This window comes from Anas acuta, chromosome Z, assembly GCF_963932015.1.
Source record: "Anas acuta chromosome Z, bAnaAcu1.1, whole genome shotgun sequence".
NCBI classification, from domain to species: Eukaryota; Metazoa; Chordata; class Aves; order Anseriformes; family Anatidae; genus Anas; species Anas acuta.
The window spans coordinates 70,388,206-70,402,939 of NC_089017.1; the positions used below are offsets into that span (position 1 = coordinate 70,388,206).

The 14,734-nt window shown below is 36.9% G+C and overlaps 1 protein-coding gene across 4 annotated transcripts in view; it reads right to left on the reverse strand.

Annotated features, from left to right (window-relative positions):
- The window catches only part of MSH3 (mutS homolog 3), a 113,704-nt gene that overhangs the window by 61,170 nt on the left and 37,800 nt on the right, over window positions 1–14,734 (reverse strand). For all 4 annotated transcript variants that reach the window (XM_068666212.1, XM_068666211.1, XM_068666213.1 and 1 more), the window contains 3 exons: window positions 13,476–13,590; window positions 6,860–6,944; window positions 6,131–6,240 (listed from right to left, as the gene is read on the reverse strand). In XM_068666212.1, coding sequence (XP_068522313.1) covers window positions 6,131–6,240; window positions 6,860–6,944; window positions 13,476–13,590 — 310 coding nt within the window. The remainder of the gene's footprint in view (window positions 1–6,130; window positions 6,241–6,859; window positions 6,945–13,475; window positions 13,591–14,734) is intronic.

The window sequence follows — 14,734 nt, forward strand, 5'->3', positions numbered from 1 at the left end:
TGCTTCAATGTTTTTTTTTTGAATTTCACGTGACTTTATAGGCTAAATCTTGAATTGTTAAACTACTGCGACCACTGTAATTTCAGACATTAGCAGCGATTAAAAATACAAATAATAATAATTACTACGGTGAAATTTACATGAAACCTAAAAAATTAACATCCTTCTGCATCTGTTCACTTGTTTTTCCAATATACAGGAGAAACAGTAATTTACTCTCAAACTCATAACGTCTCCTTCCCCTGCACAGAGGTCCAACATTCCCCTAAATAAACACGCAGCCACAAGACAATATTCCAGAATAGATCTCAAATACTTAACAGCAATACACAAGTACTATAAACTTTGTCTTCACATCTGTTAAAAGAATGTAAGAAATATGCAAATGGTAATCAAACACTTTTGTTTACGTTCACACACAATATATTTCAGCTATTTGTGCCAAAAAAGAAAACCGTTTGCTACTTTAGCCTACATGAATGAATGCCTGATTACTACACTTATAAACAGTTAGAGGCAGCTTTCAACGGTACCAAAACACAGCTAGCAAAAATGAATGAATACATATGATGATGCTGCAATCTTTTTCTTTGTAACAATTTTGAGATTCCAGGCATATGTTGTAACCTGCATTTGTGCATTTTATACTGGCACTGATGCTATGAAGTCTTTATGCTTAGGAGGAAAATTTAGCCCACAAAATTGTGCTGTAGGATGGACAGACTTCGTTCCTAAATCTCTGCTACAAAAGAAGATTCTCATCGAGGTCTGGGTGATGATGGTAACAGACACTGACCAGTCTAAATCTGAATTAAGATGTTTTTTTTAAAAAACCTTTAGCTAGTTTGTCTTAGATATGGTAACCATTCAGACTACACTTCATGTACAGATGTATAAATACAACAGGACTCGGTACATTCAGAGCAAGAGGAATCAGAATGGTCTGTTTTTATATTAGGAAAGACATGTCATCACCAACATCCCTATAAAGGGACCCCCTTTTTCCCAGTTCTATTGCACATCTCCTCCAAACAAAAGGCATTGTGCATTAGGAATAGCAATTTCTACCCTTCCTCCTCTGTAGAGGGACATAAGGAACCATCCTAATTTGCTAAAGCTACAGTCATTCTACGCTCTTGCAGGCAAAGCACATTTAGACTAATAGATATTATTTGTACTATCCTTTAAGGCTTTGATTCAGCCTCAAAAGCATTATCTCATCCAGAACTAGAAGAAACAGGGTATTACAAAGGCCACTGGAATCACAGGAAAAAAAAAAAATCCTGTTTGTGAGGGGTAATTAAAAATATGGTTCACGTAGCCTTGAAAAGCAAAGCTTAAAATGTTTTTGGCAGCTCTCTAAATATACACACTTATCCTCTCTCCTTGAGGTTTAAACATCAGCTTTAACCAGGAAAGTATCAAATGAGTATGAAACCAATTACATATAAACACAGGCAAGAAAAACTACACGGGCTTAGAAGTGTTATAATCAGTTCTAGCAAGCAGTGCGCCTTGCAGACATGCATGTGAACAAGGTGAAATACACAGACAGGTCGGGGCGAGGGGGGCCTGAAAGGCAGTAAGCGTTGCATTAGTTGACACCCCCTGGAGCGAGCAAAAAGAGGCTCCGTTGCCAGGTACGAGGTCAGGATCACTTCTGAACTCCCTCATTCTGCACTTCCAGACTCAAATTGTTGGCCTGGAGGCATCGGGAGAGGTGTCTGTGTCCACAGCCCCCTCCCAGTCCCACAGAAATGGGCACCGTACCCTGCGCCGTGCAGGCCCGCTGCTGTCCAGCGAGGCCTCTGTCACAGCAAAGGCCCAAAGCTTGGCGAAGCCACTGGTCACTGCCCTCCTCCTGTGAGTACATTTCTTGAAGAGGCTTTTTAATTTTGCTCTAAGTTTGTTCTGACACGCTGAGAGTATTTGGTGGCTTGCAGTACACCAGAAGCAACACACGTACCCCCAAAATGTGCATCTGAAGTCATGTGTGTAGGCAGGGGGTTTCAGCACAGGCTGACAAGGACAAAGCTTGTTGGCCCCGAAGCCCAGAGCACGCTTTCCACGCTGAAAGTTGCATGACTTCTCAGCTGTAAGCTTCGTGCACTCTGCTCTCCACAGTCACACCATTAACCTTACTAACTTCTACATTTCGTGCCATAAACAGAGTATTAAGGTAGAATTTAAGCAGTTGACGTTCATGCTGCCTGTCTAAGCTACTTCAAACCATGAGCACCCTCCTCAAAGTAAAGCAGATACCGTCCCAAAGAGAGAGCCAGAGCATTGTGCAAACTAACGTGTTCATGTCACACACATAACAAATGTTTTATGGCTTTCAGTCAGCTGCCCTTCCAACTAAGCTTTCCAAATTTTGGACTATATACTTATCAAACTCATAAACCAAGCACTTTCGCAACAAAGGGAAACACTAGCATTTCCCAGATTATCTTCCACTTAGATAGCAAAGTCTCCACCTTCTCCCTGGCTACAGTACTAGAAATACCACTTCATGATGTCCACCCACTGATATTTAAGATATTCTACCTCTCCAGGAATAGGCTAGAAAAAAAGACTCTTATGCAATGCTTTCTATACATACAGGCCACAGAGTTCTCTGCACACAAATTCTCCTACAATGGCTATAAATTGCTCTGCATGATACATCCATCATTTATCTCAAGTTCTACTTTAAGTACCTCAGCACAGCTCTATCAGCTTTATAGTCAATTTAATATGGACATAATAAAACTTCATGTAATTGTGCTACCTATCCGCCTTTGTCAGTTTCGAACTAACCTTGACAAGGCAGAGGAAGGCGTGTGTTTATCTCATGGAAGCAAATTTCCTACAGATTGTGGTAGAATCAATAGCTGGGCAAGGCACAGAGACCACCTACTACCCAGTGAGGAAAAGAATGCAATATCAGTTCAACAGCTACCTGTTGTCTTTGGACTCCCAACCGTGCAAGCAGCACAGCTACAGCTTGGCGTTAGCTGTAACTCTCAGCTTGGGAAACAGGAAAAGGAAAGGTAAGAATCAGAGTGGGAGTGGGTATCCATGGATGTAACAGGCTGAGAAAGACTCACTAGAGAAATGAGGCTTCAGGCTGTCCACAACTGCCTGGCACTGCTGTTTACGCCGCAGCCACAGGACAACATATCCACTACATACAACCAAAGAAGAAACAAAAACTGCAAACCAGACCCACAAGCCTGTGTTAAGCTTATCTTTCTCTTTTTCCTGTAGCTATTGAAAAAGCAATGACTGCCTCACATCAACTTCAGTGGTTCTTTCCTTTAATTTTGTGTTAGGAAAGAAATTACTCTTAAACATTACACACATACAAAGACACAAAGACCACGTTCTTGTACAACACTCTATTCTGAAATGGATGCCTTAGCCCTTTGGCTTTCTCTCTTCTTTCTCTTGCTAAAACCCCACAGCCTTACCAGGAAAGAGCATGCTTTATTCAACCAAAAATGCTCCAAACAACTCAACTTTTGATTTCCTTTTATTTCCTTTTCACTCCCCTCAAAGTTAGGTGAGAAAGATATTCAACGGGAGTTATGTTTCAAAGACAACATAAGCAGGGCAAGATAATGCTTCTATAATTTACACAAATACAACTCCTATAAAAAACAATGACTTTTCCGATTCCTCCTAAAAAACAAAAAGTAATAATAATAAAAAAAAGTCAGTCCTTAATAATTCATACATTCTTTTCTCTGACATCCTAGTATAACCAGGTGAGTAGTGAGGACATTACACCTTTCTTGGTTACACCTTTTGTTTTTCTGTTCTTTATTTCCTAAAAATGGCACATGCCTTTACTTGGAGGCCTTTAAATGCATTACGTCACCGATGAGCTAACGGTTACCTTTAACTTTGCCCAAATACTCTTTCTGTACACATTCTACCTGTACTCAACTTGATACAGTGTTTCTCCACTGGAAATTTAGTCATCATCCCAAGTGGTTTTCAACTACAAGGCATAAAGCTGTAATTACACCCTCTTACTTTTTGATATGCCAAGGGAAATGCACCTACCCACTGACTGGAAAAGATAAAGTATAGAAATCTTGCTTCCGCTGAAAATGACACACCAGGAGGCACAGGTGAATTGCAATTACAGAATGTTCTCTAAGTGCATTTGTGCGCATTACTGGAAACAATACCACTGAATGTCTGATGCACTAAGTAACTGAAATTACAACTTCTAGTCAGGACAGGGAAAAATACATAGAAACAAAATAGCTTTTTCCACATCAACCAAAAAGCATTGTTAACTGTAGCCATATAACTTCCTCCCATATTGCGAAAAATAGATTGAAAAAGGAAAAGTCTTGATTTTCCACAAGTAGCAAAGAGCAGAGTGACCCAAACTGAGAACTTCTGAAGTTGGTTCTGCATTGAGACAAGGGAGAATTTAAATTTACTAATTAAGAAAGAAGGCCTGAAGTCCCCTAGCAAGCATTGCGCTACGTCTTATGTCCAGACAACGCCTATCTACACTACTGTTGAATGCTGTTTCACCTGCTGCATCACATACTCAATCATTTGGGAGCAAAGTGGTTAGAGCCACTCCTTTACAGGTCCCCATCTTCACTGCTGCCACTGCATGAGCCCAGAGCCTGTACTCTGGCTCCCCCCTCTGACGACTTTACAAACAATTCCCAAAAGGCTGTAGGGTGCCTATGGGGCTGGAAAAGAATTAAAGTAATTTATTTCAATTTATTTCTGCAAATTGGCCCAGACATTCTATCTAGATGCTTTTAAAGTGAACACAAGACAGATAATCAACTTCCCTAAAGTCTAATACTTTAGGAAGGGTACATTGAAAACCATTTTCAAGTAGGTAAATTCTACACAAGCTATTGTGAAAAGGAAAAAAAAAATGTAATCAATATGTTAAATCCCTGCCAGTAATTGCAGTGTGATACCATCTAACCAGTATTGCTCCTACACAGGAAACAGGTCTCTAATACTCTACATCAACAAAACAGTAGGGGAAAAACAGTAACATACTTTTTTTTTTTTTTTTTTTTTTAAAAAAAAAAAAAACAAAACTACTGGCAGAGATTCTGACAAAAAGTCTAGTAAAAAAAATTTAGCAGCCGTAATTCAGAAATACATGTATATAGTGCTTTAGCATATTAAAAAATTAGCCAAAAAAAAATTTACTTCAATAGAAACGTTTGTTAACTATCAATAGCAGCAAGATGATAAAGTGCTGGTATACTTTAAAACATGTCCTGTTTACTATATTAATAAATCAAAAACAAAAGTAAAGCAGTGGAAAATTTAATTTTAGTTAACCGAGCTAAAATTATTTTCTGTAAAGTATAGCTGAGATGAATAACACAACTGACTTAATTTTACACTGATAACTCTCAGGATATTCATGTGCAAAGGAAGAGATCCAAAAACTTAAAATGCAGGTGAACAAATATCACATGTAAAGACTCAGCACTGATATGGAGTAGCAAGTTCAACAGTCCAATAAATCCTACAAAGAGAAATGAGAAAAGGCAGAGTCCATTTCAAGACAAAGTAAAGCCAAGATGATAGGTATTACAAAAAAAAAAAAGGCATTTTCAAAGCATTACAATATAAAACATATCTTAAAATACATGAGTGAGCAAACAATCATCACATTTCAGAACTACTAAAAAGAAACACTTCATATTCAACACACTGTTTACAGGGATAACAGAAACATCCACCACTAATTCAGAACAAATAAAATGCATTAAGGATGCAAATACTTGCTTGAGGCAAGAAACAAATGAAACACTAATTAGCAAATTTAGGAATAATGTATCTTCCACCAGCAGTAATACTCACCCATGGTCTGAAAAAGGATACTGAATTAAACTGGCACTCAATCTGATTTCTGCACAGCAATTTCTAACTTGCTCCAAACCTACTAAGCTGAATTACTCAGATGTTCTGTGCCCAGAGTGGCAAAACTCTCTCAAACCATTACGTACGATGTCCACATCTTCTACTGTATCATTTTCTGCATAAACTCTACTACGAATCTCAGATCTTAGGGAAACATAAACACTGAGAATACTCATCATCATTTTAAAATATGGATTTAGTCTAAGATAAAGAGATGTCTAACCTGGATTTCATGAGGGGCTGAGTTACCCATTTCTTCAGTCTCCGACGGCCAAAAGAAGTTTTGGTATGATCCAAGACCCAGAGTAGGCTTCCTTTTGTTTTCATATCAGTCTAAAATAATAAAAATAGCATAATTGCTTTTAACTGAGCAATCAGTTATGTACTTAAAGAATCTTCACTATGTAAGCATTCTGTTCAGACTTCAAGATATCGCAACTACATTAGTTTACTGATCTTTTTCATGAATAACATCTTACATAAAGCATCTCCATCATTCATGAGTTACTCAAGTATGTTTTTCCTTTAGTCAGAAAATGTTTTTAGAAAATGACACAAATAAAGTCAACATGTTAAATTAAGTCTGTGCATAAACCACTAGCACAGGAAAAAAAAAAAAAAAGAACACTATTGCATCTATATCACTTGATAGCACTTTTTCAAGAACTCTGGAAGGTCTTCAGGAAACGTCTTTGCTAGACAAAGTACAATAAAGTTTCTAGCTCATACTTATAGTCAGTAGAGATTACCTTTCATTTATACCTCTGAAAATATAACCCTCCTTCAATCTGACCCCATTTAAAATAATTTTAACATCTGACTGATATTTTCAAATCAACTTAATTACCTTTATTGGGAACAGTATGTCAAACAACTCTGAAAATCTCCAAATTGAAAATAAACAAACAAACAAACAAAAAAAAAAACAAACAAACACTCAATTTTTCCTTACTTGATTCTGTAAAATTTCAAGATTTTTCATTGTTGTCCCATTAATTGTCATGTATTCAGTTTCACTTGACAACCGTTTGAAATTGCTGAGGAAAGGAATTTCAGAGGTTACATTTCAAATATGGGTACAGATTTAATGGTTAGTCAAATTCCTCACACTAGAGAACTCATCAGCTATATGAAGCAAAACAAAAAAAATAAAAAAAAAGAAATTAAAATCTATTCAAATAAATAAGAGAACTGAACACCAACAACATCTATTGTTTTGCTGCTCAGATAAACAAGATTTGAAGACTCGCTTGCCCAAATTCCTACAATGATTCCAACAAAGCTTAGAATAAAATTGAGCTTTCCTGTTATCTAATCCCAATGCACTAAATTGTTAAGGAAATGCCCCTTCTTCAGTCTATGATGAAATTAAGGAAGTACATGCTTTTGTTAGCATACTGTTCTGATCAATGTGGGATTAGAGGCAGGGATAATATGAAGAATTAATGCTTTGAGAGCAAAACAGATTTTAACACCATTCATCATCAAAACTGCATAACGAAAGACATATTCTTAATTTTTCTTTCTACTACTACCAATTTAAAACTGCCCCTTAGTGTCATTATTTAAGAAAAGAAAAATATGGCATACTTAAACTATTTCATTTTCTTTCGAATATGACATAACTGTGACCAAAATGACTTAACTTTTTAACACTTCCTTACATAACAGGAAGAGACCAACCCAAATGTTACATATAGCTAAGCAAAACACTGAATAGAACCAACATTAATAACTGTATTCGATATGTAATATTAGGTGTGAAAAGTATCTCAGTCTAAGATATGCAAATGTAGTAGTTGGGATAGTGAAGTGAAGTGCAAGAACCCCACTAAATGCTTTTGACAAATCAAGTCATGATTGTCTAGGTTAATCATACTGCTGACTGCACTTCGCACAAAATCTAGGACGCTCTTTATTGTCTCAGCTGGAAAAGAATGACTTGCTGGGTAGGATTTAAAATTGCTTTCTTGAATTTTCATACAATTTTTTGAGTGCACTCCATTTTAATTCTGTGGGGGAGCACTAAGTGCTTGAACTTTTCTGCCAGGGATACACAGCTGCACTATATTTTTTTTTTTAAAAAAGGCACTAAAATTTCCAGCAAATAATAAATTCAGAAATATTCAGAGGGTAATGGTATATATTCAAGTTGTTTGCAGGTGTTTGGGCCTGCTAGTGAATATATTCTTAAATAATGGGTCAAATTAAAACTACTTTCTGCAAAATTATTAAAAAAAAAAAAGTCAATTTATCGGAGAGGATAAATTCATGGACAGCTGGAAAGTACAGCTGACTCAAAAAACTCACAGTCAGCATTATTCTGCTCTAGCATGCTATCGCAGCAACCAGCAAACTTGACCAGAAAAACAAAACACTGGAGACAAAAGGAGCACTGTCTTCCAAAAAGTACACAACATTAAAAGCAACCAAACAAAATTTCATGATATTCTGTCACAACTGGTGGTGCTGGAAAAAATTAAATCGGAATAATGCCCACTCGGCTTCCAGTCCCCATAATCAACACCAAATCCTAGCCACTCTTCCAAAAGCACCTAATCTACATCTAGGGCTTTCCTAACCTGCGTTTTCCCCTGTCTTTATATATTTATTTATTTATTTATTTATTAATTTGTGTGTGTATGTGTGTACAGTTATATATATAAAGCGCCTATCACTATATTGATAAACACTCTTTGGAACAACTCTGATGGCAGGGGTACGTACAGGAGTTAGCCTGTTAGTACCTCACCACTTCTGTTTCCAACCAATTTAAAATTAAAAAATAAAAAATAAATTATCTATGTTTTACATTATCCAGCTGTGAGTTTTATCTGAGTTACTCCAACCCTGCTATTAACCCTGGTAACTGAGAGCTTAAAGTACATGAATAATAGCCAAGATCAACTGCAGAATATGCCCAACCAACAATTCCAGATGTCACAGCAAAGACATGTTTTGCTTCCACCCCCTCATCTTCCTTCAGCTTGGGATCAGAACTTGATAAAAATGTGAACAAAGGCAGACTCTTCATAGGGAATTTAGGGATTAAATTACATGAGAAGGAGGTTGTAAACAAATATTAAGCCAGTGCTGGTTTTACAGTGAGGGTGTCACACAATCCTCCTGAGAAGTTCTAAATGTGCTGCTATCAGCCATCTTCTGCATCAGCAAACATGACTCTTCAAAATCGCTTCAGATGGAGCACTACACGTTCCTTCTGCAGGTGACAGTGTGACCTGAGTTTCAAAGAACAGACTTGCAGCTACCTGAAGTACTTGAACTGCACAAAGCACTAGTGATGGAAATAGCTGGTTATCCCACTACTGAAGAGCAGGCCAAGGTAGGATTATGCTGCCTGGGATGAGAAAAATAAAAAAGAGGAAACAAACAGACATGCAAGCTTCTTGTAGGATTTATATGACTTTTAGGGAATGCTTATTAGAAAGAGGTTGCTATTCAGAGAACAGTTTTTCAGAGTAGAACCTCACTTAACAGTGAGTATTAAAGGGTTACTATGATTGCTTTAGAACCGTAAACTACATCCGCAGACTTTTGAGGTTTGTATGTTACCTGTGAAATTTTATCTTCTTGGTCATTCTGCATCCTGAGAATCTTACAGAATAGGGCACTTTCTATGCTTTACTCATTATTCTCGCCACAGAAGACATTATATATAATTTCACGCTAAGCAACACAGCCTAGGTGAATGTGTGTCGTTCAACGCATTAGTTTTCAACTACTTTAATTTTGCAAATCTCCAATAACTTCACAGCAAATCTCCAAGACACTGTTTTGAAAGCCTACTAAGCAGCAGATTTTCTTTGCTCAATTACCTTTTACAGACCTCTAGAATCAATGTCTTCAAAACTTCAGTCAGTGAATAAACCTATGCATTTGAACAAGAACTGTAGGAATTCCTTTTCAGCTTCAAGGAGTAAAAACCAGCCTCTTCATTTCTCAAAACCATTTGCTTTGGGTATGAAAGACGTTTACCAGCCTAAGTCATGAAGGACCTCAAACCCAGATTATGTTCTCTATTTAATTAACTAGACTTTTAAACTTGTTAGTGAATACTGCTGCGGGGCTAGAATTTCTGATCTGGTTCCCTGATGTAACAGCAGTCCACAAATTCCCAACTAAAACAGTTAACAAAATAAAATGAACAAACACAAAACAAAACTTAGAAATACAAAACACGATACAAGTACAGAAATAAGAGAAGCTGGAAGGAGTAGGACAAATAAAAATACCCTCCATCATTTTTAGCCTCAATTAGTCTTTTTCTCCACTGAACTCACCCCAAGGGGTGTGCCTGCAGCCTTGCTCTCCCCAGGTGGCTGTTTGCTCTCAGACCACTTTCCTTGCATGCAGCCTCAGCATTCATACAAGCTCCAAACTTCCAGAGAGTTGCCACCCTTCTGTGGTCTCCAGAGATAACGCATAAAGAGTATCTCCTTGGGGTGATACTCTGAAAAACAGGCTTTTCCTTTTCCAGTCCCTCATGCTCCTGAACTAACCCTGAAACACCCCAAAGTCTTTTCAGTACTCCTTTCTCAGAGTCTTTCACATTGTGAGTGTGGGAAATAAACCTATGTGTTGTCTCGTATACGTGATTATTTTTGGAATTAACACACAAGAGATATGGAACCCATATACACATCATTTCTTCAATTTCAATGACATCTCCGCTGAAAATTCAAGGAAGACCACCATTTTAAGCTGAGTGCATTTACAATTTCATCGCACAAACTCCTTCCCACTCCTATAATAAAGTAAAATCATCTACCCTCTTGTTGAAGTCTTTCAACATCTTCCTTTTCATCACCTTTCCTTCCTTTCTTCACCTTCCTCATAGTCACATTAGCTTCTGTCTCTGGCTTGTCTCTTTTTGACTTCTGTCTCTGTCTTCTACCTTCACTGCTGATAGTTCTTCAATCCCAAAGCTACTCTCCACCTTCTGAACACAGCTGTTTTCTCCACAATTCCCCAACTTCCTTGAGCTAATCTGTCACTGGTCAAACACTAAGAATTACAGTCTCTCTCTTCTGTTTCTAATATGCTGGAAAGTATGAACATTAAACAACAATGCACTGAGACACATTTCCCAGCAAATGCTATGCAAATGATGATTTTTCAAGCAAAACTGGTTACTCAGCTGTCCTTGAAAACCTCTCCAATAACAGTGTCTCAGTGGGCAGAGTTATTAGAACATACCAGTAAAAAAGCTTATCTCACTCATTGTTCAGTCTACTTTTATTTGATGTAGCAGTTCCAGCGCAGCCTAGCCAAATCGTAGGGTCCCACAGTGGCACAAACACTTTTCTTTAAAAAATAAAAATACCATTTTGTTTATGAACTTAAAACTGTATTTCATATCTTCTCCTGAATATTAAAACAGAATTAATTTCCCCCCAGGAATGAAGATCCCTCATAATTTACGTGATATTTCAGGAATCATACTATTAATTTCAGATGGAATTCTGTTCAACTGGGAGAAGAGCGTTAGGGTGTTTATCAGAAGAAGGTATAATTGTGTAAAGAATTTTTTTTTGTCATTCTTCCTATCAAATAGGTATTTTTCATCCAGATTTGTGTCACACCAATAAACTGGAAACTATCTCACAGCTCTGACTCCATGCTCACTGACTCATCAGTATATGCTCGCTGACCTGAATTCTCCTAGGAATTTTAAGTTGCTTGACAGTACAATGAAATTATTTCTCTTCTTCTTCCTGCAGAATCACAGAAAATCCACAAACTTGACACCGTTTGTTTTAAAGTCTCTCCCTTTTCAGCATTTATATATTTCACTGACATTAGAAAAGTATTTAAGTTGAGGCTGGCTCAACATTTGGCTGACTTCACTATACGTGAAGGTATTTGGCTCATTTCAATAAATGTGACACACTAAAAACATCAAGTAGAAGTCAGTATTGGGTAGTCCAAGCAGCAAAAGCATTAAAAATAAATACAGTAGAATCCAAGCTCCTGAGCACAGGAACACTGTTATCTTGAAGAACTTATTTTATTTCTTCGTAGCATATTACCAAGATGTCAAACAGTTCATTGCATCAGTTGAGTGGGAACAACACCACAGTGGTAGGACACCACAGGTTACAGTACTTCTTGGGGGATGAAGCAGGGGGGAAAGCTTAGAAGACACCAGAGGTATTGCCTTCTCATTAGACCTACAAGCCCAGCAAAGTTTCTGTTTACATTTTAATGGTACTTGTAGAGGGGAAGAGCAGAAGTGCAACTTATGGAAGAAAATCCATTCCAAAATCCAGAATACCCAGTTATGTTTAATTTCCAAGTATTATAGAAGATATTTGAAAATTGTTTAACGCTGATACCTGCAGTCATTTTTTAATGCAATTGTATTTTAAAATAAAAAGATAATGTAGGGAACCCTTCAAAATGAGGCTTGAAATTCTAAGAATATCATACAACATGTGAATGAGCTACAGACAACAAAAAGTATTTCTAAGTTTCTAGTTTGCAGCCAGGCTTACTTATTTAAATACTAGCTATTTACAGGACAAAGGCATACTGAGACAGCCAAGAGAATATTTTGAACAGGATCCATGACAGAGAAAGCTGTTTTCATGAAGCCTTTATTAAGCCTTGAAGCTTTGATGATATTTTCAAACCTAAGCCAAATTGGATATCAACCTTTCATACTTCTATAATAAAAAAAAAAAAAAGACAAAAAGATGCTTGAGTGGCAATATCTTTCCATTTTCTTTTGATTCCACCTGTATATTATTATAATTTTGAGTACTCACTTGAGCATATCTAATAAATCTACAAGCTGTTACTACCTAAGAGAAGGTAAGTTTATTTTCATGGCTGTGTGTTTTTCTAGTAACCTTCCACAAATAGTAAAGATCTATGAAAAAGTTTTTGTAAGACTGGTTCCCTACTCCTAGATACCAGTAAGCCAACTCAAGGGATTTTTCATAAAGCCAGGATGTGCTGTCTGCCTGTTTTCTTTTTGCTTGTTAACTGGATTCACCAACTTAAACAGATCTGCTGAGTACTGTCTAAACATTGCGATGTTAGCATTTATATCTGCTTCCAAAGTTACAACGAGGGAACATGATTTACACACCTCCATGGCAAAATAAAACAGCATCTTACAAAACTAAATTACAGCACTGAAAGTTCATAAAAAGCTGCCAAAAAAAGCCTTGGTTCATAGAGTAAAACTGAGCTTGAGATATGATAGCTAGTATTTATTGACAAACTGTACAGTTTACCTCCTAGTATCTACAATTTTTGCACCTTTGTTCATCTTTAATAACACTTGGCTGCAGTAGCTGCTCATTTACATTAATGATAGTAACGTCTATAAGAACATACTTCATATAGAACTTCATGAAACACCACTTGGAAAAACAAAATCACTTGATTCCTTCAGTTCTGATTAAGAGCTTAGATTTTATAAAGATGATGTTTATCACTCCAGGTGGGCTCATTTCATTGAAAGGAAGTTGTCTGTTAAAAGTTGCAAGATATCCCTCGTATTGGTGCTTTGAATTGGAAATTTATATAAGGTAACTTACCTTGGATTGTAAAGCATCTTTTCTAAATTAAATTCCTTGAGGTATGCAATTACTGCTGCCAGAGCACAAATAACAGGCTTATCCAAGCTTAGTATTACAGATAGTTTTTGAGGACCTAAAAAAAAGAAAAATTTCCATGTTAAATTACTGTTTTCCATGAATGCATTTTAGAAAAAGTGTAATCTATTTTTCAATATTTAATCTAATAAAAATCTTTATTATGTGTATAGTGTTCTATGTTATCTACAGATCAACACAAAGTGGTTCCAAAATAATATTTATGATTCCCAAAATTGTAGACTTCTGCAATAATGCAAACATATTACAAAATTCAAAACATTCGACTCCACAGGTTTTTCCTCACAAAAATGAGTAGCTGTCGGCATAAGAAATTTCTAAATATACATACTAAGTACTGAATTCTGAAATCTTGAAATAATGTAAGCAACATCTGCACAAGTTAAAAGGAATAAAAAGGCCTTGGCACGTGTACTGATGATTTATCTGCCTCAGCAAGTTTGCAAATAAGGTTCCATCTTGGTAAGACAGCTATTTGTATCACAGTATCTCTAGACAGTGCTTTACCGCAGTGCCTGTTCCAGATGCAACAGTAAAATTCACTCCATGATATCTCAATATAAAAGGATTTATTTTTTAAATGAAGGTTTGTCAGAGACATTTTTAAAGCTGTTCTTCTGTTCTTAGTGTCAGCACATACAAGAACTTAAAGAAACATTTCAGATGCATCATTTCCCTCAGTTGCAATATATGTGTGAATTTATATCTGTCTAAACATACTTCTTCAAGACATGAGAAAAGAGATGCTAGCCCTGCATTCACTTGTATGTAAATAACGTTTGTTTTCAAGGATCACTTCCTCCAAGCTCAAAACTGGTCCCAGTGTGCAGAAAATGAAGCAAAGAGTAGCAGGAGGCCTGCATGGATGAACAAGATGCTCCAGACTAAAACATAAAAGGTAAGAAGATGAAAGGTGGAAGCAGGGACAGGTGACCCAGGAGGAATACAGAGACACTGTTCAAGCTTGCAGAGTTTCGGAAAGCCAGAGCCTACCTGAGATTGAAACTGGAAAGATACATGAAGTGCAACAAGAGCTTCTATAAGTACATCAGCAGCAGAAGTAAGACAAGGGAAAATACAGGCCTGCTACTGAATGGGCAAGTGGATCTGGTGACAAAGGACATGGAAGAAGCTGAGGAACTCAATGCCTTCTTGGCCTTGGTCTTTGCTAGTAAGATTTG